Consider the following 22718-nt stretch of genomic DNA (forward strand, 5'->3'; position numbering starts at 1 on the left):
AATACAAAAGTGAGGAAAAGGGAATAGAGCTATAGGAAAAATAACCTTTCTATATATAAAAAATTAAGTATAAATCTGCTAAAACAGTACAGATCTGCTAAAAAAAGTATAAATCTGACACTGATTTTGGTCAGTTGGCATGTTCATGTTATGTTGGGGTTAAAAAAAATTATGGTAGACCAAGCCGGGTGCGGTAGCTCACGCCTGTAATCCCAGCACTTTGGGAGGCTGAGGCAGGTGGATCACAAGGTCAGGAGATGGAGACCATCTTGGCTAACAAGGTGAAACCCTGTCTCTACTAAAAATACAAAAAAATTAGCCGGGTGTGGTGGTGGGTTCCTGTAGTCCCGACTACTCGGGAGGTTGAGGCAGGAGAATGGTGTGAATCCGAGGCAGAGCTTGCAGTGAGCTGAGATCCCACCACTGCACTTCAGCCTGGGCGACAGAGCGAGACTCCATCTCAAAAAAAAAAAAAGAAAGAAAGAAACTTCAAATATTTGAAGAAAGCCATTAAGTAGAAGTGAGATTACATTTTTTCTTCTTTATGGTCTAAATCCATTTGTAGGGTTAATGGACAGAAGACACTAGTAAAAGAAAAGCTTCTAGGCTGGGCGCAGTGGCTCACGCCTGTAATCCCAGGACTTTGAGAGGCTAAGGTAGGTGGATCACCTGAGGTCAGGAGTTTGAGACTAGTCTGACCAATATGGTGAAACCCTGTCTCTATTAAAAGTACAAAAATTAGCCGGGTGTGGTAGTATGCGCCTGTAGTCCCAGCCACTTGGGAGGCTGAGACATGAGAATTGCTTGAACCCAGGAGGCAGAGGTTACAATGAGCCAAGATCACGCCACTGCACTGCACTCCAGCCTGGGCAACAGAGTGAGACTGTCTCAAAAAAAAAAGAAAAAAAAAAAGAACTTTCTAATATTTAGTGATTGTCAAAGAAAAGCTTTGGCAAGATTATCTAAAGCACAGGACAGACAATCCTTTGGCACTGGAGGAGGATTAAGTCTTGATTTTCTAAAGGACAGGACAGACAATCCTTTGCCACTGGAGGAGGATTAAGTCTTCTTCAGTCTGAGATTCTGTAATGCTATAGAACTCGGTGCTGAGCTAGGCAGACACCAGTAATTCAGAATTTTTTTTTTTTTTTTTTTTTTTTGAGACGGAGTCTCGCGCTGTCACCCAGGCTGGAGTGCTGTGGCCGGATCTCAGCTCACTGCAAGCTCCGCCTCCTGGGTTCACGCCATTCTCCTGCCTCAGCCTCCCGAGTAGCTGGGACTACAGGCGCCGCCACCTCGCCCGGCTAGTTTTTTGTAGTTTTTAGTAGAGACGGGGTTTCACCGTGTTAGTCAGGATGGTCTCGATCTCCTGACCTCGTGATCCGCCCGTCTCGGCCTCCCAAAGTGCTAGGATTACAGGCTTGAGCCACCACGCCCGGCCCAGAATTTTAAATCCCCCATTACTTTGGTCAACAATACGAACAAGAGCAACACTTGCCATTTGTCTCAACTTTAAAAACAAAAACCAGTAAGCAACAATTAAATGGAATAGAAAGTAAACACACTATTGAGTTTGACAAATTTATTGGTACTTTAGTAAAGACATTCATCTCAGTCATTTCTCTCTCCCAGCTTGACCTTAGGGTTAATATTTCATTTGGGTCAAGAAAATAATACGTAGGAGAGGTATGTTATTTTAACAAATAGGAAAATGGACAAAAAAAGGATAGTTTGCCTACATTAAAGTAAGTTAAATTCATGTATCTTGATATAATTAAATCATGTAAGAACTAAGAGTTCTATATACATTTCCATCGTTTTACTTGGGCTTATTCTAAACTTAAATGCTAGTGAACAAAATGTTAGGAATATACACAGGCTGCTTCTCTGGAGTTATTACCAACTAAAAGACCTCAGCAAGCAGTTACCACCAATAAAACAATCTGAAGCTGCCTCCAAATATAATATTGTAGGAGTTTTCAAGGAAATTTTTATACTGTATGCTTCTTTTGTCTGTGACTATGCTTTTAAAGATGTGTTTAACTGTCACATTTAAAAAAAAGTTCATATACAATACAAAAATACAAAACAAACACCCTACAATACACAAATCTAACAAAGTCCATGTGGTGAGATTCCAAAAAATGTTTGAAGATGCATTTTCTTTCCTTCAATTTCAGTATCTAAAATGTGCTTTTTCAGAGGCCGCTGGTCAATATGAACGCATTTAACATAAACCATACAATTTTACTAGTAAGAAAGCCGATAGTTAAGTTCAATTCAAATTGGAGTTCACAAGTTAGTAATTTAAATCCTTAGACAAGGCTACAGAAAGTGCATCTTCTTGTTTTCCATCTTCATACAATGTTATTATTATTTTTTTGGTGTTTATACCTTTTAAAAACTAAAAACAGCCAAATATTTAAGCAATATGTACATTTAAATTTTTGGTGGTGGTTTGTGTTTTAAAAGAAACAGCTTCCTTATGATTTGCCTCAAGTTCTGGTGGAAATGCTTACAGGAACTAGCTAATAAACAAAAAACAAGAGAAGCACATTCAAAATACTGATTTACTTTGGTAGCAAATGGTTTTTCTTTGAAGACTAATGAAGATAGACAAGACCCATTAAGGTGAAGTGGGCTATTTCAAATATTCAACAGTGTACATTAAAAAAAAAAAAATTCTTTTAAGAGCTAAGCATCTGTATCCACTGATAGCAATGCAATACCTAGTTTATGATGACTTGAAACAAAACAAATGCCCATAAGGAAAAAAGCTGTATTTTAGCTAAATTTACTTTCAGTGAATAGTTCAGTAACATTTTCCTCCCAATACAATACTCCCTCTCTCTATAAGGCTGTTCCTGGGAGCCAGACAAGTTTGGGTAATAAGGGAGTTAAGAGAGTAACTGCTTGCAGTTTTAAATAGACAATAACTTTTTGCTTCCCTCTTAATGTGCTAATAGTTGTGTCTAAAAAAATATGCAATTCTTAAAAAGGTACCATTTCTGATTTCTTTATTATCTGTAACCTTTGGAAACTAATCACATGAAACTACAAAATTAGCAAATGTCTTGAAATCTGTATATAAAACATAAATTACCTCTAATTTCAAACTCTCATTTATTAGTGTACCACTCAATCTTTTAAAAAAATGAAAAAGAAAAAAAAAGCGGCTCCAAAGATAGTCTTATACCATTCTTTAAAAAAGGAAACTGTTCCTTTTAACTTTACACCCACCCCACACCCCAATTTCAAAACATCATTTAATTGTCTTGGTCATGGACATTTCCAAGATGAGATTTTATATTTCGCTCCCACAGCTTCTGGTTATCAGAAAACCCATGTTTTCCTTTATTGAAGGAGTTTGGTCCAGCTGATGTTGGTGTATCCCTGCGTTAAAAGAAAGAAAATTTATTTAAAATGCTATATAAGCCTTTCAGGTTATGATTTTGATTCATTCAATACAGGTTTGTTTAGCACCTATTATAAACACAGACTGAACACTGGAAGCCCCTACAGAGCTTTTTAAAAATACACTTCACAGGCCAGGCACGATGCTGATGCCTGTAATCCCAGCAATTTGGGAGGCCAAGGCAGGTGGATCACCTGAGGTCAGGAGTTTGAGACTAGCCTGGCCAACATAGTGAAGTCCTGTCTCTACTAAAAACACAAAAATTAGCCAGGCTTGGTGGCACATGCCTGTAGTCCCAGCTACTTGGGAGGATAAGGCAGGACAACTGCTTGAACCTGGGAGGCAGAGATGGCAGTGAGCTGAGATTACGCCACTGCACTCCAGCCTGGGCAACAGAGCAAGACTTCATCACAAACAAACAAACAAAAAAACACTTCACAGACACAGTTCTAGAATTTCAGATCCAGCAGGCCTAAACTGGGGGTGGGGATAAATCTGTAGTTTTAACAAACATTTAAGGTAATTCTGATACACAGCTAAGTGTGGCAACCACTACAGTTTTAAAAACTGTTGCCTCCCAGCCAGAGCAACATGGTGAGACCCTGTCTCTACAAAAAATTAAAAAATCAGTCAGGTGTGGTGGTGTGCACCTGTGGTTCCAGCTGCTCAGGAGGCTGAGGTGGGAGGATTGCCTGAGCCCAGGAAGTCAAGGCTGCAGTGAGCTATGATCACACCACTGCACTCCAGCCTGAGTGACAGAGCTAGATCCTATCTTAAAAAAACAAACAAAACAAAACCCCACCAAAACCAAAACAAAACAAAAAAACAAACCTGTTGCCTGTAACCTATTAATACTATTATGAAGTCAATGTGATAGCTGGCCACCAGCATTTGTAAAAAATGAAATAGAAGAAAAACATGAAGATATATTACATATAGAAAGGTTCAGTGTCATTTTGTGAACTTCTGCTTCAATTATTTATGTTTAAATATATTAATATATGTGCTAGGTGTTTAGGCAAGACAACAACGTCACATGTACTTCCAACTTTAAGCTCAGTAGGAAAGGAAGACATGCAGGTACCCAATGGGACTGACTCTACTTGAATCACATAATGAAAGTCTGAAAACTTATGCCTGTGTATAGATTTAGCACTTAGCATTATCATACTGGTAATTAATTAGGAAAAATAAAAAGATTTAGCACTCAGTTCTTTGTGGGTTCATACATTTGGAAGAAATGGGGACACAGTATAGGGTTGATGTGGAATTAAAACTTTCTTACTAATCTCTAAGCTATCCACTAATGCATACAGACAGGAAACTGAACATCGTGTTAACGTAAAATTAATGTTATCTCCATGACAACAGCAACAATAGAGAAAATTAAAATACTTTCATTTGTCTTATTTTGGTATTTGGCATCTAAGTCATTAAAGAAAAAAAGAAATGTAAGATAAAGTGGTAGAAATGATATCATAAGTGAAGTGGCTGGGTATGGTGGCTCACACCTATACTCCCAACACTCTGGGAGGCTGAGGCAGGACTGCTTGAGGCCAGGAGTTTGAGACCAGCCTGGGCAATATAGCAAGATCCTGTCCCTACTTAAAATTTTTTTAAAAAACTGAAGTGACTGAAAGCCATTTGTTTTGTACCAGGAAAAATTTTGAAATCAGAAACATTTCTCATAGCTATTTCTTATTTGAAAAAACAGGCTGGGCGTGGTGTAATCCCAGCACTCTGGGAGGCTGAGGTGGGGAAATCACTTGAACTCAGGAGTTAAGAGACCAGCCTGGGCAATATAGTGAGACCCTGTCTCTACTAAAAATAAAAAAAATCAGCTGGGTGTGGTGGCATATGCTTGTGGTCCCAGCTATTTGTGAGGCTGAGGTGGGAGGGTCGCTTGAGCGTGGGAGATCGAGGCTGTAGTGAGCTGTGATTGTGCCACAGCATTCCAGCCTGGGCAACAGAGTAAGACCCAGTCAAGAAGTAGTCTTAAATTATTGTTATGTCTTATGATACTCATTTTCTCTAACTGCGAGACTAAATAAGATCAGCGATAGTTCACAGAATAATTACAGTTATCTTTCTTCATGAGGATTGATCCATGTCTTACTCATCTTCAAAATCCTAATTAATCATCTGGTACACAGAAAATGCTTTTAAAAACTGTTCTGCCCAAATGCACAAGAAAAGCCTCAACATTCCTTTAAGTTAGTGCTTGCCAAAAAAAGAAAACAATTCAAAAAATATAAACAACAACAAAAAAGAAAAGTCTGAACTCTAAGAAATCATGTGCAAGTTATTTTTGTTCTTAATTCACTTTTGTAACTTTCTATAATATTTATGAAAAATTATAATACCTTCCAATATTCTTCATCCTCATCTTTGCTTCTGGAGGCATTTCCTCTGGTTCACTCTAAAGAAAAAAGTAAGTAAACCACGATAACTGCATACAAATATTAAATTCCTGATTACTAATATGCTAAATTTTATATCTAAGTCTTTTAGCATTTTCACTACTGTAAATTTTGATAAAAGGAGAAAATTAGTGAGTTATTTACCTTAACTACATTTAAAAAATAAATGCCTGTCTTCTAGGGTGCTGATTTTGCATAAAGAAAAAAAACTGCTGAAAAAACAAACATTCTAGAACTAAAACCATTTAGCTACTAAATGCTACACATCGTGTTAAATGTTTTTATATGTCCTATCTCTTAAAAATCCTAACATAATCGCATGAGGGAGGTATGATTATCATCATTCATATTTTGCAGGTGAGGTACCAAAGTTAACTCACTCAAAGAAACAAAGCGAATGAATAGCAAAAGAGTTTGACACCAAAGCAAAGGTTCTTAACCACTTTAATGTACTGTTCCTCAAAAATATCTATTACAATAAAGACATCTTGAAAGCTCATTCCTGGCTGGGTGCGGTAGCTCACACTTGTAATCCTAGCACTTTGGAAGGCAGAGGTGCGTGGATCACCTGAGGTCAGGAGTTCAAGACCAGCCTGGTCAACATGGTGAAACCCCATCTCTACTAAAAATACAAAAAATTAGCCAGGTCTGGTGGTGCGTGCCTGTAATCCTAGCTACTCAGGAGGCTGAGGCAGGAGAATTGCTTGAATCCAGCAGGCAAAGGTTGCAGTGAGCCGAGATCATGCCACTGCACTCCAGCCTGGGTGACAAGAGCGAAACTCTGTCTCGGAAAAAAAAAGAGAAAAAGAGAGCTCATTTCTTACTTCTTCTATGCTTATAGTTGTTGAAAATTGTGGGGAAAGTTCCTTTCAAACGTAAATTTTCACATATAAATGCTGCTGCTTAGCTGACTACTACTTTTTAAAAGGGTGTTGATCCAGCTTAAAGGGGCTTCTACCGGTTAAATCTATGACAATCTGAGCATTATAACCTATTGAATAAAGTAAGATTCCATGAGTATACAGTTAAATAAATAAAATTTAAGTGTGATAAGAAGCTCTTCCTTACAGTAATAGACAGTTAATAGATGCAGAAAGGATGACGGAATCAGAAAAATCATCATTTGGCAAACCTTATCATATAATTCTGGCGAGAATCATCAACAGACGTTAACACTAGTGAGTAAACGTCCTCAATCATATTATTTTCACATATTCTCAAAGCCTATCCCCACAAAATAAATTTCAATTACAAAAGGTAGAATAGTAATTTGACAGTGAAGAAATCTGGCAGGCAGCACTTTAACCAAATGATCGAAGTTAACACTGTTAGTGATGGGGTATATTGGCCGCATGTACTCCCCGATATGATGCACTGATAACTTGGCATCACTTCTGTGATATCTGTGCCTAAAGTAAGAAACATGAAACTAATCATGAGGAAACATCAGACAAATCCAAATTGAGGGGGTTTATACAAAATAACTGGCCTGTACTCTTCAAAAATGTTAACACCATGAAATACATAGAAAGACTCAAGAATTTGTCCAAATTAAAGGAGACTACACATATGTAACAACTGGAAAAATATTTTAAAATTTCAGTGGCTACCCTCTTTGTTCAGTATATTTCAAACTCAAATATATACCTAAGGTTACTTAATTATGATCTCCAAAAAAAAAAAGGAAGATTTCACATACATGTGTTTTTTAAATCTATGAGACAGTTTATCCTTTATTACTGTCACAGCAGAATGAATGTTGTCTAAATGCATCCGAAATTTATTTAAAAGCAGGGAAAGCAGTAGGGTATGATGCAAAGAACAAGAAACCAGAAGACCTAAAAGACAACATGTGTGTGCACTGGCATGTGCTCAGGCGTACTTGATTTCTCCATTTTCATTTTTTTTGGAGATGGAGTCCTGCTCTGTTGCCCAGGCTGGAATGCAGTGGCACGATCTTGCCTCACTGCAACCTCTACCTCCTGGGTTCAACCGATTCTCCTGCCTCAGCCTCCCGAGTAGCCGGGATTACATGCTCATGCCACCACGCCCAGCTAATTTTTTATATTTTTAGTAGAGACAGGGTTTCACCATATTAGCCAGATGGTCTTCATCTCCTGACTTCGTGATCCACCCATCTCAGCCTCCCAAAGTACTGGGATTACAGGCGTGAGCCACCACGTCTGGTCAATTTCTCCATTTTCAAAATATGAATAAATATATCACACAACTCACAAATTAAGGGTAAAATAATGTGAAAAGATATTCAAATTGTTAGGCATTCGAAGTAAGCCATTGTTGTAATGTAGGTGCTTACAATTTCCAACCTCTGCACTTTTCTACGTATTCCCTGCATCCTGTTATTCTTCCCTCCTACAATCTGCACGTATCTGAATGGGTTGAATCAAATGGTACCTAATTTCTTAAGATTGTTAGAGATGCCAAGAACTTTAAATATTATTTAAGTCAGTGCTCCTCAAACTTATTTCAGTTCTTCCAACTGCCAGTCTAGTGGTCTTTCACATGCTGCTGCATCTAGTATCTGGCCTTTACTCCTTTTCTCAATTTCCACAGTATCATTTATTCAGGTACTTTAGCTTTTTATCTTGTACTGTTTTACATTTAAGTCTGCCCTACTAGGTTGAGTTCCTAGGTGAACGTTTCTGATTTATCTTTATAACATCACAGTGGCTAACATACAGAAAGCACTCAAATGGATAGAATGAGTGAAAGTCTGAGAGAGAATACACTGATGACTGTAGTAATTTTCTGCTTATTGATTTGGGCTTCAATCATTCCATATTTATCCTTGCTCAAAATTCCTCTACAAAACTCTCCAGTTCAGTCAAATGCAGCTACTCAGTATTTACTACTTGTGACTTGAAAATTGATAGCCTGGCTTACAAAAGTATTTCTTTTTTTTTTTTTTTTGAGATGGAGTTTCGCTCTTATTGCCCAAGCTGGGCTGCAATGGTGCGATCTCGGCTCACCGCAACCTCCGCCTCCCAGGTTTAAGCAATTCTCCTGCCTCAGCCTCCTGAGTAGCTGGGATTACAGGTATGCACCACCACGCCCGGCTAATTTTGTATTTTTAGTAGAGACAGGGTTTCTCTATGTTAAGGCTGGTCTCAAACTCCTGACCTCAGGTGATCTGCCCGCCTCAGCCTCCCAAAGTGCTGGGATTACAGGCGTGAGCCACCGCACCCGGCCACGAAAGTTATTTCTTGATTCACTAAAACCCTGCCTAATGTTTTAGTATCTACTTCATATATATTCTTCCCAAATCACTCCAGTCCTCTGAATATAAAAGTCTTATCCACATAGAACATATGGCTGTGTGGTGGCTCACACCTGTAATCCCAGCATGTTGGGAGGCCAAGGCAGAGGATCACTTGAGCCCAGGAGTTTGAGACCAGCCTGGGCAATATGGTGAAACTCTACAAAAAATACAAAAATTAGCTGACCATGGTGGGGCATGCCTATGGTCCAGCTACTTGGAGGGCTGAGGTGGGAGGATCACTTGAGCCTGGGAAGTCAAGGCTACAGTGAGCTGTGATTATGCTACTGCTCTCCGGCCTAGGCAACAAAGAGAGACTCTCTCTCTCTCTCTCACACACACACACACACACACACACACACACACACACGAATATACGCCCACATATGCTTTTGGGAACAACTACTGACGTATCCTGAAACACTTAATTGCTACACAATGACGTCACATCATGAGTGGGGGTTTTTAATGTCAGAGTCTAACACAAAAACATCAGTCAGAATTACGCTTGAAACTTCATAACATCAGTCAGAATTACGCTTGTCATTCATAACATGGGAAGGTAGCGACATTGTGAGGGGCATGAGGAAACTGGGACTAAGAGACAGTCAGATAAGCATCTCATGCTCATTCTGGACCACATGCTTTTTGAGTAGAACTTCTGGCAGAATCACCTGCACTATTTAATTGTTATCCCTCCTAGGGATATGGGAAGTGAGCACAATAGCTTTTTTTTTTTTTTGAGACACAGTCTTGCTCTGTTGCCCAAGCTTAAGTGCAGTGGCGTGATCCTGGCTCACTGCAACCTCCGTCTCCTGGGTTCAAGCGATTCTCCTGCCTCAGCCTCCCGAGTAGCTGGGATTACAGGCGCTTGCCACCACGCCTGGCTAATTTTTGTATTTTTAGTCGAGATGGGGTTTCACCATATTGGCCAGACTGGTCTTGAACTCCTGACATCAAGTGATCCACCGGCCTCAGCCTCCCAAAGTGCTAGGATTACAGGCATGAGACACCACGACCAGCCAACAGTTGGCTTTTTAAAGTTGAATGCATGCATAATGTATCATTACTGAAGACGCCAACTATAAAAATTATTAAGGCAACAGTATTGAATTTTTCTTTTTTTGGATCCTACATACTTCCTAGCACAAATTACTCATAATAAGCATTTGATTTCATCCTTAAGCTTCTTGCCCCCGAAGTCAACAATATTCTAAAATAATCCTACAACCATATAAAATGCAAAAATAGAACATCCAGTTTTTATGGATGTCACACACACAAAAAAACTATTATAAAGAAAATTCATTAATACTATTATAACCTATAATTTGCCACTAATACCTTCCTTAAATAACTGGTTAAAGTAAAAAAAAACAAAACTGGATATCAACTTACATCTTCATCTTCATTAAAAGCTGCTGCTACTGAAAGAGTTTTTGGAGCAAGAGTTGGAACAGTTTCTTTAGGCTTCTGAAGAAGAAACATTAAAAAGAATACCATGTAAGTAACATTTATACAAGCTTGTTTAATGATATGAATAATTTATCTTGAAAGATTTAACTTTATATTTCCACAGAAATTTGTATAGTAACGAACTCAATACTTTGGACAAATCCATTCTCTCTTTTCAAAAATGTGGATTATCAGTAGGTATGTTTTACCTTACTAACTTGTGGTGTTCATTTGTTGCCCTCCTACAAAATATTTTCTAGTTAGGATCTACAATATCACTTACCTAAGGGGTACTTGGTACAGGGCAAGAGAAAATGATTAGTAATACCTTCCCATAGTAATGTTAAATACAATGTGCCTTGAAAGCATAAAAGGAATCATGAATCATCTTTCTGCACTAGCCAGCTTTCTGCTCCTAGGCCTATAAACATAATTAATACAAACCATCTCTTCATACTATGTTTTCTGTTTTTGTTTTTGAGACAAAGTCTTGCTCCGTTGACAAGGCTGGAGTGCAGTGGCACAATCTCGGCTCACTGCAGCCTGTGCCTCCTGGGTGCAAATGATTTTCATGCCTCAGCCTCCTGAATAGCTGGGATTTACAGATGTGTGCCACCATTCCTAGGGAATTTATTTTGTATATTTAGTAGAGACGAGGTTTCATGTTGGCCAGGCTGGCCTTGAACTCCTGACCTCAAGTGATCTACCCGCCTCAGCCTCCCAAGGTGCTCTCTACTAAAAATACAAAAAAACAGCCAGGTGTGGTGGTGAGCGCCTGTAATCCCAGTTACTTGGAAGGCTGAGGCAGGAGAATCACTTGAACCCAGGAGGCAGAGGTTGCAGTGAGATAAGAGCACGCCACTGCATTCCAGCCTGGGTGACAGAGTGAGAATGTCTCAAAAAAAAAAAAATTAAATTAAAAAATAAAAACACCCTTTCCTTCGCTTCTGTAACACTGCTTTTTATTGGTTATTCTTCTAATTTTCCCACCTTTTGTTCTGTCTCTCTCCCTTTCCTGCTGCTCCCCATTTAGAAGATACAGATACCCAGGCGGGCATAGTGGCTCACGTCTGCAATCTCAACACTCTGGGAAGCTGGGGCAGGAGGGCTGCTTGAGACCAGGAGTTCCAGGCCAGCCTGCTCAACACAGCAAGTCCCTTACCTCTAAAAAAAATTTTATCTGCCTACTGGGCAGCTCCACTTAGGAGCTCCCCTAGGTACTTTAGTTTCACAGTGTTCCTAAGTACTCAAACCAGAAAATCTTTTCCTCAACTTGTAAGGTCCTATTGATTAGACATCTATTAAGTAAACTTAATTCTCCCTCTGCCTTTTCAATCATGCCATCACACTACTAACTTAAGGTCCTTAGCATTTCCCTGCTGGGACTACTGTCAGAAATACATCTCCTGGCCAGGCAGAGGCTCATGCTTGTAATCCCAGCACTTTGGGAGGCCTACGCAAGTGGATCACTTGAGGTCAGGAGTTTGAGATCAGCCTGGCCAACATGGCGAAACCCTCTCTCTACTAAAAATACACACACACACACACACGCTGGATATGGTTGTGATGCACGCCTGTAGATCACACCTTTGCACTCCAGCCTGGGTGACAGAGTGAGACTCTGTCTCAAAAAAACAAAAAACAAAAAACATCTCCTGATCCTTCTTTCTTTCTTTTTTGAGACAAGGTCTTACTCTGTCACCCAGGATGGAGTGCAGTGGTGCAGTCTTGTCTCACTGCAGCCTTGACCTCCCTGGGTCAAGTGATCCTCCCACCTCAGCCTCTCAAGGAGATGGGACTATAGGTGCACCCTGCCAAGCCTGGCTCATTTCTCCTTTTCGAGACACAGTCTTGCTCTGTCACCGAGACTGGAGTGAAATGGGATGATCTCAGCTCACTACAACCTCCACCTCCTGGGTTCAAACAATTCTCCTGCCTCAGCCTCCCAAGTAACTGGGATTACAGGTGTGTGCCACCACGCCTGGCTAATTTTTTGTATTTTTCAGTAGAGATGGGGTTTTGCCATGTTGGCCAGGCTGGTCTCGAACTCCTGGCTTCAAGAGATCCACCAACTTGGCCTCCCAAAGTGCTGGGATTAGAAGCCTGAGCCACTGCGCCCAGCCTTGTTTATTTTTTGTAGAGAAGAGGTCTCACTATGTTGCCCAGCCTGGTCTCAAACTACTGAGCTTAAGCAATCCTGCCTCAGCCTCCCAAAGTGCTGTAATTATAGGCGTGAGCCACTGCACCTGGCCCCCCCCACTTTCTGCATCCTCTTCCTACTAACCATCTATATGGTACCACAGTGATGCTTCTGGGACGCAAATCTGTTTAAGTCTTGAGACTCATTATGGAATAAAAGTTCTTAAATTCGGTCTCATGGTCTAATTTTGGGGGCTGTTTACCAATACATTTCCCCACCAAACACTGTCCAAATACTAATGATTTTCTCAATGTACCATAACCGCCCTTGCATGAAATGCCCTTGTGCTCCTGCCTACATTTAAGTCCAACTCAAAGATCACTTCATCAGTAAAATCTTCTCTGACCTGCTGAAACAAAATTAACCATCCCTTCTTTTATATCACACACATTTTTAAAAAATAAATAGTGTTTTCTTTTTTTTTTTTTTTTTGAGACGGAGTCTCGCTCTGTCGCCCGGCCTGGAGTGCAGTGGCCGGATCTCAGCTCACTGCAAGCTCCGCCTCCTCCCGGGTTTACGCCATTCTCCTGCCTCAGCCTCCCGAGTAGCTGGGACTACAGGCGCCAGCCACCTCGCCCGGCTAGCTTTTTTGTATTTTTTAGTAGAGACGGGGTTTCACCGTGTTAGCCAGGATGGTCTCGAACTCCTGACCTCCTGATTCGCCCGTCTCGGCCTCCCAAAGTGCTGGGATTACAGGCTTGAGCCACCGCGCCCGGCCTAAATAGTGTTTTCTTTTGAAGGAATACAACATGTTCAGTCGTATGCACAGTAACTCTAGAAACACCCTTAATTTTTAAAGACGTCATATATTTAATGTCGTGGACACAGATAAGCATTTGTTGGCAAATTAACTATCTTCATATAATATAATCAATCCAGCACTTTCAATTATTTCTTAATATTCTACACTTCACCCCCCCAATAAGACTGTGTTTACACTGTAGTTTATCTTATTTTATTTTTGAGACAGAGTCTCACTCTGTTGCTAGGCTGGAGTGCAGTGGCGTGATCTCAGCTCACTGCACCTCTGCCTCCCAGGTTCAAGCGATCCTCCTGCCTCAGCCTCCCGAGTAGCTGGGACTACAGGAGCATGCCACCACACCCAGCTAACTTTTGTATTTTCAGTAGAGATGGGGTTTCACCATGTTGGCCAAGATGGTCTCAATCTCTTGACTTTGTGATCTACCCACCTTGGCCTCCCAAAGCGCTGGGAACACAGATGTGAGCCACCACACCCAGTCTTGCAGTTTATTTTATAAAAACAGATTTGTTTTCCAAAACTAAAAAGTTTTACTGAGTAGTTTTTTCAAAATATAACCCTCCCACCCCAAATTATCAGAAATTAGTAATCATGTCAATTATTTATAGAGTAGGCCGGGCGCGGTGGCTCACACCTGTATTCCCAGCACTTTGGGAGGCTGAGGCGGGCAGAGCACCTGATGTCGGGAGTTCGAGACCAGTCTGACCAGCATGGAGAAGCCCCCGTCTCTACTGAAAATACAAAATTAGCAGGGGGTGGTGGTGCGTGCCTGTAAACCCAGCTACTCGGGAGACTGAGGCAGGAGAATCACTTGAATCCCGGAGTCAGAGACTGTGGTGAGCCGAGATCGCACCACCGCACTCCAGTCCGGGCAACGAGAGTGAAACTGTCTTAAAAAAATAAAAAAAAAAAAGAAAGAGGGGCCAAGCTCGGTGGCTCATGCCCATAATTCCAGCACTCTGGGAGGCCGAGGCGGGCGGATCACCTGAAGTCAGGAGTTTGAGACCAGCCTGGCCAACATGGTGAAATCCACTCTCTACTAAAAATACAAAAATTAGCCAGACGTGGTAGCGTGCGCCTATGGTCCCAGCTACTCAGAAGGCTGAGGCACGAGAATCGCCTGAACCCAGGAGGCAGAAGTTGCAGTGAGCTGAGATTGCGCCACTGCACTCCAGCCTGGATGACAGAGTAAGTGACTCCATCTCCAAAATAAAATAAAATAAAATAAAATAAAATAAAAATAAATTAAAAAAAAGAAAGAGTAGGGATTTAGATTTAGGGACTATGTTCATGCACAGTAAAATCTATTCTCAAGGGGACCATCTATAGTAGAGGTACACCTGAGAATATATATTTAATATACTGCCTATCAAAAAACATTAAATATTTATAGTTAGGTCTATACAAGCTTTATAACTACATATTAAACAAAAAGAATCAGCTGAAATACAGAAATAGAGTAACGAAGTAATGATGTGATAAGCTCAATGTTTTTTGTTCAGACTGAATTTTTTTTTCTTTTGAGACGGAGTCTCGCTCTGTCGCCTAGGCTGGAGTGCAGTGGCCGGATCTCAGCTCACTGCAAGCTCCGCCTCCCGGGTTTACGCCATTCTCCTGCCTCAGCCTCCCAAGTAGCTGGGACTACAAGCGCCCGCCACCTTGCCCGGCTAGTTTTTTGCATTTTTTAGTAGAGACGGGGTTTCACCGTGTTAGCCAGGATGGTCTCGATCTCCTAACCTCGTGATCCGCCCGTCTCGGCCTCCCAAAGTGCTGGGATTACAGGCTTGAGCCACTGCGCCCGGCCCCAGACTGAATTTTTAAAAAAACAGAAATAGAAAAAGGGAAAACAGAGCAGACTGAGGGTGGGGATTCTAAGTAATAATAGCTTTGCAAAATGAGAATAGCCCAAATATACTGACTGCTCCAGATCCTATTTTTAAGATCTTTGAATAAACATCTAATGTAGAATAAAGTTACACACATCTGGCAATTGAGCATTAACTTTCACAGCACAGATACAAATAACCAACTCAAAGGCAATTTCAGGATTTTTCTCCTCACACAAGAATGTAACCATTTTCCTAAGCCAACAGCAATACACTATTTAAGTAACTTCCTTTTCCCTTAAATAAGAGATCTCTTTGGTTGAAGGTTATGAAATTTTCATATAGGTCAGAAACAAGTATCTACAACTTCATATGCTTCAAATTAATATTTCAAACACTTCCAGAGGTTCCATGGTTAATAAGTATTAATCTAAGGCTTACATCTTAAAACAAAGGATCAAATATTGACCTGTAAAAGACTACCCATTTGTAGTTCCAAAGTAAGATAATTAGGTAGATCTTACTAAGCAATACCTTACTAATATTAATCTTTTAAGATACAAATAACTGATTTCTCAGTATTATTTTTAATACTACAGGCAATGAAAGACAAAAAAATAAACTTTGGAAAATCTTTCTGAAAGTATTTTTCAGAGGACTTGCTCAACTTAAAAAGATTTTTATTTTTTGTAGGGATAGATCTCGCCATGTTGCCCAAACTGGTCTGAAACTCCTGGGCTCAAATGATCCTCCCACTTTGGCCTCCCAAAGTTTTCAGATTACAGGTGTGAGCCACTGTGCCCAGCCAACTTAGAAAAATTCTAAGTTTATTATTTTATAAATCATATTCCCTGTAATAGTTGTTCCTTCTAATATTCCAAATCTTTGTTTCTTACCAGCTTTATTGAGATAAAATTCATTCAGACCCTTCTTAAACAGGGCGCTGATCATCTAAGTTCATACGTCAAAGATCAGTTCTCAAACAATGTACCTTTCCACCCTTAATTTACCATAACCTAGTAAATGTCACATTTCCAAAGCAAATCCTTAAGATCCATTATAAACATCATACATGAAATAACAACTCACACTTGATCCAAGTTTGATGGATATGGCTGATGCTTTCTTTGTCGTCTGACTACCTATGGCAAATCCAAACTTGGAGATCTTTGTAGGCTTTGTTGGGAGGTCGGCAGCTTCTTCTTCAGCTGATCGCTTCTCAGCGCTGCGACTGGAACTTTCCCCTCCATTACTGGAAGAAACAGTCTTAGTTTTCACAGGTTTTTCTGCTTCTTCTTCAGGTCCTGGTGAAGTCGAAACAACTTACCAAGATGAGCTATTTTTACTTAGCAGATTGATGGGAGCAGCAACCTCAAAAAGCATTGTTATAAAGAAGATACCTCTGCAGTTGTCACCTACTGACCCACCAGTCTCTTCCACTGTTTGTTAGAGTATACAGCAGGAACTGAGAGTGTGTGGCAGTAGAAGAGGCTCCCACGAATTAACCAGCATCAAATACAGAGCAATTTAAAATTATAAACACAGAGTTCACAAAAAGTAAAGACCCTTCAACTAAACACTACAATTTGCACAATAATCTGGTTATTTGTGGGATTTTGCTTTTAGAAATCAGATCTATCTAACATCTTTTACACTTAGTAGTTTGTGAGCAAATCAGTCACGTGGTAAAAGAATACACTTGGATAACAAATTATAATATTCTTCAGTAATGCAGTAATAATCATACAAAGTACCTAGTTATAAACAGGCCCATTATTACCCAAATGACAATGTTAATACAGCCTAGTTATCTTCTTGAGTGATGTGTTCCTCATGTATATCTCAATCTTAGGAGTTGAAAAGGAACTTCAAGGTCATTCCCTCTTGAGAAATTTAATTCTACTCTGACAATTTGGTTATTACCTGTTTTAAGCTACCCGTAAGAACTATTAAAAAAAATCGTACTTTGGTTTATATGTTAGATTTTTTCATGAAAGAGTTAATGAGTTAATCATAATTTCAAACAGGAGAAGGCATACATATGTAAGTTTGGAAGGCAAAATGTCTTGCTAATTTTGCTTCTCTTTGTATGAAGTCAATGATGAAATGAGTTCACATTCTGACTTCCTTGGGTCTGTTATGTAAGACTAAGAACATATCAGGCGATAAGACAGAAGAAGGCTGGCTGATCATTAAAAATTTTATTTTCTTTCCCCAGTTTGCCCGTTCACCATATAGGATGTATTCTGCTACACTGGATCAAGAGTTTATTTATGGAGAAAAAGAAGATGCTCCAAAAGATGGCCTTGATAACAGTTAAGAAAGCAGGACACAGAGTTAGAATGGGGAGAAAAAAAGTCAAACACAAATAGACTGACAAGCAAAGGATTAAAGATCAGAGGCTACAGATCTAGATCTATATAGTTTTGGAATAATGGGGTCTCTAGATTAATAAGTACTTTGAACAAAACATTTGATTCTGTTTAGATGAAAAATAAAAGAAACTCTTTATTCTCTTTGGACAAGGAGTAAAAGTTGTAAAGTCAGTATAGGGGAGGGAAATTAAGCAGGATTATGTTTTGGGATTTCCCTAAGAGACAAAGATAGCACTGACATGGTTGCTTGAGGTGCCATTCTCTTATTTATATATAAAATCACAAAAGCACCTGAAGAATTAAAGAATCAAAATTGCTATTCAATAGCTGAAAAATGGAGCTCAATTTACAAAGCACAGAATATCTTTGAAAAAGAGTATGATGCAGTTTTGTCAGAGTCTCAGTTTATAACTAAAAGCACTTATGCTAATTTTATTCTGTATTCTATTTGTAGTTCTAATAAAGTATGACATTTCATAGTGAAACCCAAACAATAACTACTTTCCTGTGACTGACACATAGTTAAAATAAAAATCTCTTTGGCTCTACACATTGGAACAGAGAAACATACAAAAAACCTGCTGGCTTTATATGTAGAAACCATCTATATACTAAAGAATGACTAAATACATGACCAGTTTTTTTAAAAATGAGAAAATCACTTATCAATTTAGAACATAAAACATGGATAAAATAGCAAATCACTAGATTCTTTACTAAGGAATATTTTAATAAAAGGAATTTTATCTAATTTGTATTGAGCAAATAAAACGTATAATTAATATGAAATAAAATTACACATGGTACTAGCATTTTTTTTTTCATGGACTAATTGGAGAGGGGTGAGCCTTAGAGCACAAAGGTACGTTACTTTGAAAAAATTACCTAGTAAGCTGGGCACAGTGGCTCACGTCTGTAATCCCAGCACTTTGGAGGCTGAGGCGGGTGGATTACCTGAGGTCAGGAGTTTGAGACCAGCCTGGGCAACGTGGCAAAACCCCGTCTCTACTAAAAATACAAATTAAGATGGGCAAGGTGGCGAGCGCCTGTAATCCCAGCTACTCGGGAGGCTGAGGCAGAAGAATCGCTTGAATCCAGGAGGCAGAGGATGCAGTGAGCTGAGATCACACCACTACACTTCAGCCTGGGCGAGAGAGCGTGACTTCATCTCAAAAAAAAAAAAAAGAAAGAAAGAAAAAATTACCTAATAAGAAAGTTTAAGTCCATAAGGGTACCCTTCATAATCCATTTGCATTCTCGTTGCTTCCTTTTTTGAAAGAAGGGCAGAGCTACCTCTCTAGTACGCACAGAGGTGTGCAGCCTAAATGAGAAGGTGTTCAAGACCCTACTAGCTTCTGGCATAATAAATGTCAATTTCATTGACTCAGTTCTTGGTGTAACCAAACAAGTTTGAGATGGCCATGATTATGTATGACTAGCTCTTCTTCAACATTTTTCCTAACATTATTTCTCCCAACATTTTTTCAAAGAGCTACACAGATATAACCAAAGAGCAGAGAAAAAAAACTACCACAGTTTTACCCTATTCTTTAAAGCAGGGAGTTCAAATAAGTAGCTTCTCTCACAGACATAAATTAATGTTGGCCAGGCGCGGTGGCTCACGCCTGTAATCCCAGCACTTCGGGAAGCCCAGGCAGGCGGATCACAAGGTCAAGAGATTGAGACCATCCTGGCCAACATGGTGAAACCCCATCTCTACTAAAAACACAAAAACTAGCTGGGCGTGGTGGCACGTGCCTGTAGCCCCAGCTACTTGGGAGGCTGAGGCAGGAGAATCACTTGAATCCGGGAGGTGGAGTTTGCAGTGAGGTGAGGTTGTGCCACTGCACTCCACCCTGGTGACACAGCAAGACTCCATCTCAAAAAACAACAACAAAAAAATTAATGGAAACTACTCATAAAAAAATACTTATACTTCCAAATCAGTAGACTGCTCAACCAGGAATTAAAATTCAGAACATTCTCTAGTTAAGCCCGTAAGACAAACTTGACAGTGTTTTCAAAAAAGTGACTATCTGCCACAAAATTACCAATTTAGCAATATCCATGATATAACATATTTTAATTATGATTCCTCTGCACAATTTCATTAAAAATATCTGACATTCAAAAATGGCTTAAATGTAACAGCACTACTTTCTTGTAACCACAAGGAGACAAATTATGTAGAAGTTAAGGGATATTACTTACTCTAAGTTACCAAGAAAAAGACCATAATAATTTTTCTGATACCAATTAGCAAAGTAATTTTATACTATTTCTCCCCACATGCTAAAATGGAAACATCAGTATTCATACTGTACAACTAATAACCCTCAACTAAAAGAATGGCAGATAAATTATACAGTGGATTTATGATGACATTCAAGGTACATTTTGACAGCACATTAAACACATCTGCTACCCTCGGTCAAGACAGTTAACGAGATGGCCTTAAAGTCAACACATAAGATGCTTCAGGCTTTTCCTCAAACTACTTCTTTTTTTGCTTTTCCTCAAACTGCTTTAAAATTTTTATGTAATTTTATCCCACAATTTCCAAGACAAATTTTTTGGGAAAAAAATTCACTAGTGAGAAAGTAGTAGATAGTTTAAATTGTTCTTTCATAAGGTATTTTACTAGTCAAAAACAACAACAACAACAACAACAAAAAAAGCAGGGCGTGGGGAGGGGAAAGAGAGAGATGGAGTTTCAGCTTAACAGAACCGTACATGTTTTTTTAAAAAGGAAATCCTGGGTCTAAAGTAATTAACATTACACTTAATCTTTTCAATAATTTTTGTTCCCAAGGCAATTCACATGAAACATGTTAGTAGGTCTACTAGTGGCCTATTAATATGCTATTAATCGTTTCTATTTTCTCAAATAATTTCCGGAATGATAACTGAGGTGGTCAGAGTAGAGAATAATGTTTAAAATATTCTAAAAACATTTTAAACAGCTCGCACGTGTTAAGCCACTTGTCTTATTAAGTGCAAAGAGAGGGCTGGAGAGATTACATGTTTCTTTTCCTTAACGCACAAGACCCGAATTTAGGGAGTGGAATGGACAGAATAAGGATAGCTGTAACCTGAGTTTAACATCGTAACAAAATACAGAAAGAGTCACGCTAGACTATTTAGTCGCCTAAGTATCTGGCAAGCGGTCAGCTGGCAACAGCCTAAGGGAGATACTTCAAAGAAAGGCAAGCAAACCTTAGCCCTAGACCCCACAGCTTAAACCAGAGGGCAGGCAAAGGCACTCCTCTTCCCCTCCATCACCTCGGCCCACCCTGTCACAGGGGCAGTATTAAACTTGGAAGTAAAGGAAAGAGAGCAGGCCGGAGTTGTCCACCTCCTCAGTGAAAAGAGCAGCAAGCGTAATTAACTCCTGCGTGTAAGTGAGAGGCCGGCACCGTCAGAAACTCGGCCTGCGGCCAGTTCCCGCGGCAACTACTCGGTGGCTCGCACTGTGTGTGTTTTGTCTCATGAGCGTCTCCGGTGTGTGTGTTTTGTGTGATCTGCGTCTCCGGTGTGGCGGTAGCGGCTCCTGCACCGCCGCTCCTGGTCCCACCCCGAGTTCGGTCTCCCTTCCTGGCGCCCATCTCCCTTCTCCTCGGAATCAGGGCCTCCGCTGGGGCCAGGAGGTAACGAACGGTGGCCACCTCTCCCCCGGCAAGGAGGCGATGTGGGCCAGGAGCCCAGCGGGCCGCACCGGGCGTGCCCGAGGCAGGTCTGGGCCCAGCACCTGGCCGGCTGAGGTCCAGGTCCGCCCATTCTCGCCCCACCCCACTCCCCCCACCCTGGGGAGCTCAAAGAAAGGCCCGGAGCATCCCACGCTGCCCGCGACGCTGGGGTTGTGTTCACCTCCGGCGGCTCCAGCTCGCTGCGACTTTTCAGGCTTCTCCTCTCCCGCCTTCCCGTCCGCCATTTTCCCCGCCGCGGCCTCCCTTGCAGCCACGCCAAGGACGTCACGACCCCGCCCAGCAACCATTGAGTTTTTGGGGCCAGCCGGCGTGGTGGCGGCCTAGAGCGGTCCCGAAGAATGAAAAGAGGCCCCCCCCTTCGGAAACGGAAGTGGCTGTGATGTCATCGAGTAGCCGCCTCGGAAGGAAGAGCTGGGATGGTTGGGCGGTCTAAGTGGAGTGCTGGCTACGGACTTTATTAGAGGGTAGTGAGGTCTTCATGGTCCAGCGACACATCTGGAGAAGTGAGGGGAAATGGAGCATCTCCCTGGAAACGCTGGGATCTTAGAAGGTTTCTGCATACCCAGGTGTGGTTGCAGCTGAGGCTGAGAGGGTCTTCCGTTCCGGCCTTGCTGGATAACGTATGCCTGCCAACTCTATGTAAACAAAAAGCCCGCATTCTTTTTCCCTATTTAAAGGGGAAATCAGCGTTTATCTAGCGCCCCCTAGCTTCAGACGCCTTTCATACACTCGTTTAATCACCGCGATTGTCCAAATATAGAATTCTCTCAATTAGCTGTGAGAGTTGAGGCCAGAGAGAGTAATTTGTCCAAGTCAGGTAGCCAACTGTAAAGCTACTTTTTCTACAGGGTGTTTCTACCAAATTGAGAAACTACAATGTCAAGTTCAGACTGCAGTAATTTTTGCTTTACTAAGAAACCTTTAGTGGATTCCTACAGTCTGCAGGATGAAGTCCGTGAGTTACATTAGGCCCTAGCCTACGTTTTCGGCTTCATCTTCCCCCTTTCTCAGTATTTATCCAGCCCTGCTAGCCAAATGGGGTCTATTACTTGCTTAGGGAACTGGAATTTCTGGGTTTGCTCTACAATATATAGTTAGAGAAAGTCTTAGGAGTCAACTTGGATTTGAATCTGTTTTGCCCTTTCCTGCTTGAGTAACCTAGAGACTTGCTTACTGCCTGCAGACCTATCTTTTCTTCTCTATAAAAGAGATATAATAATAGTACCTCCTCAAAGAGTGGTAATAGGGCTCAAATGAGATCATTTTTGTATACCATTATTTGG

At 40.6% G+C, this 22718-nt stretch overlaps 1 protein-coding gene across 5 annotated transcripts; it reads right to left on the reverse strand.

Moving 5' to 3' along the window:
• Positions 1-1567: 1567 nt before the first annotated feature.
• PCNP (PEST proteolytic signal containing nuclear protein) lies at positions 1568-21776 on the reverse strand. 5 transcript variants are annotated; one of them, XR_004437133.1, is made up of 5 exons: positions 21596-21776; positions 16443-16605; positions 10511-10585; positions 5779-5834; positions 1568-3393 (listed from the first exon to the last, which is right to left on the reverse strand). XR_004437133.1 is itself a non-coding variant. In XM_033211421.1 (5 exons), exons 1-5 carry the CDS (start codon positions 21720-21722, stop codon positions 3267-3269), a joined length of 600 nt encoding a protein of 199 aa, XP_033067312.1. In that variant the 5' UTR covers positions 21723-21776; the 3' UTR covers positions 1568-3266. The 5 variants fall into 5 exon arrangements, 4 of the variants coding, with proteins under 4 accessions (XP_033067312.1, XP_033067314.1, XP_033067315.1 ...); XM_033211421.1 differs by having other exon boundaries at positions 16443-16657; XM_033211423.1 differs by lacking the exon at positions 21596-21776 and adding an exon at positions 18614-18637.
• Between the last annotated feature and the right edge of the window lie 942 nt (positions 21777-22718).

The sequence above is a fragment of the Trachypithecus francoisi genome, unplaced genomic scaffold (genome assembly GCF_009764315.1).
Source record: "Trachypithecus francoisi isolate TF-2019V2 unplaced genomic scaffold, Tfra_2.0 Lachesis_group0, whole genome shotgun sequence".
In the NCBI taxonomy this organism is placed as follows: domain Eukaryota; kingdom Metazoa; phylum Chordata; class Mammalia; order Primates; family Cercopithecidae; genus Trachypithecus; species Trachypithecus francoisi.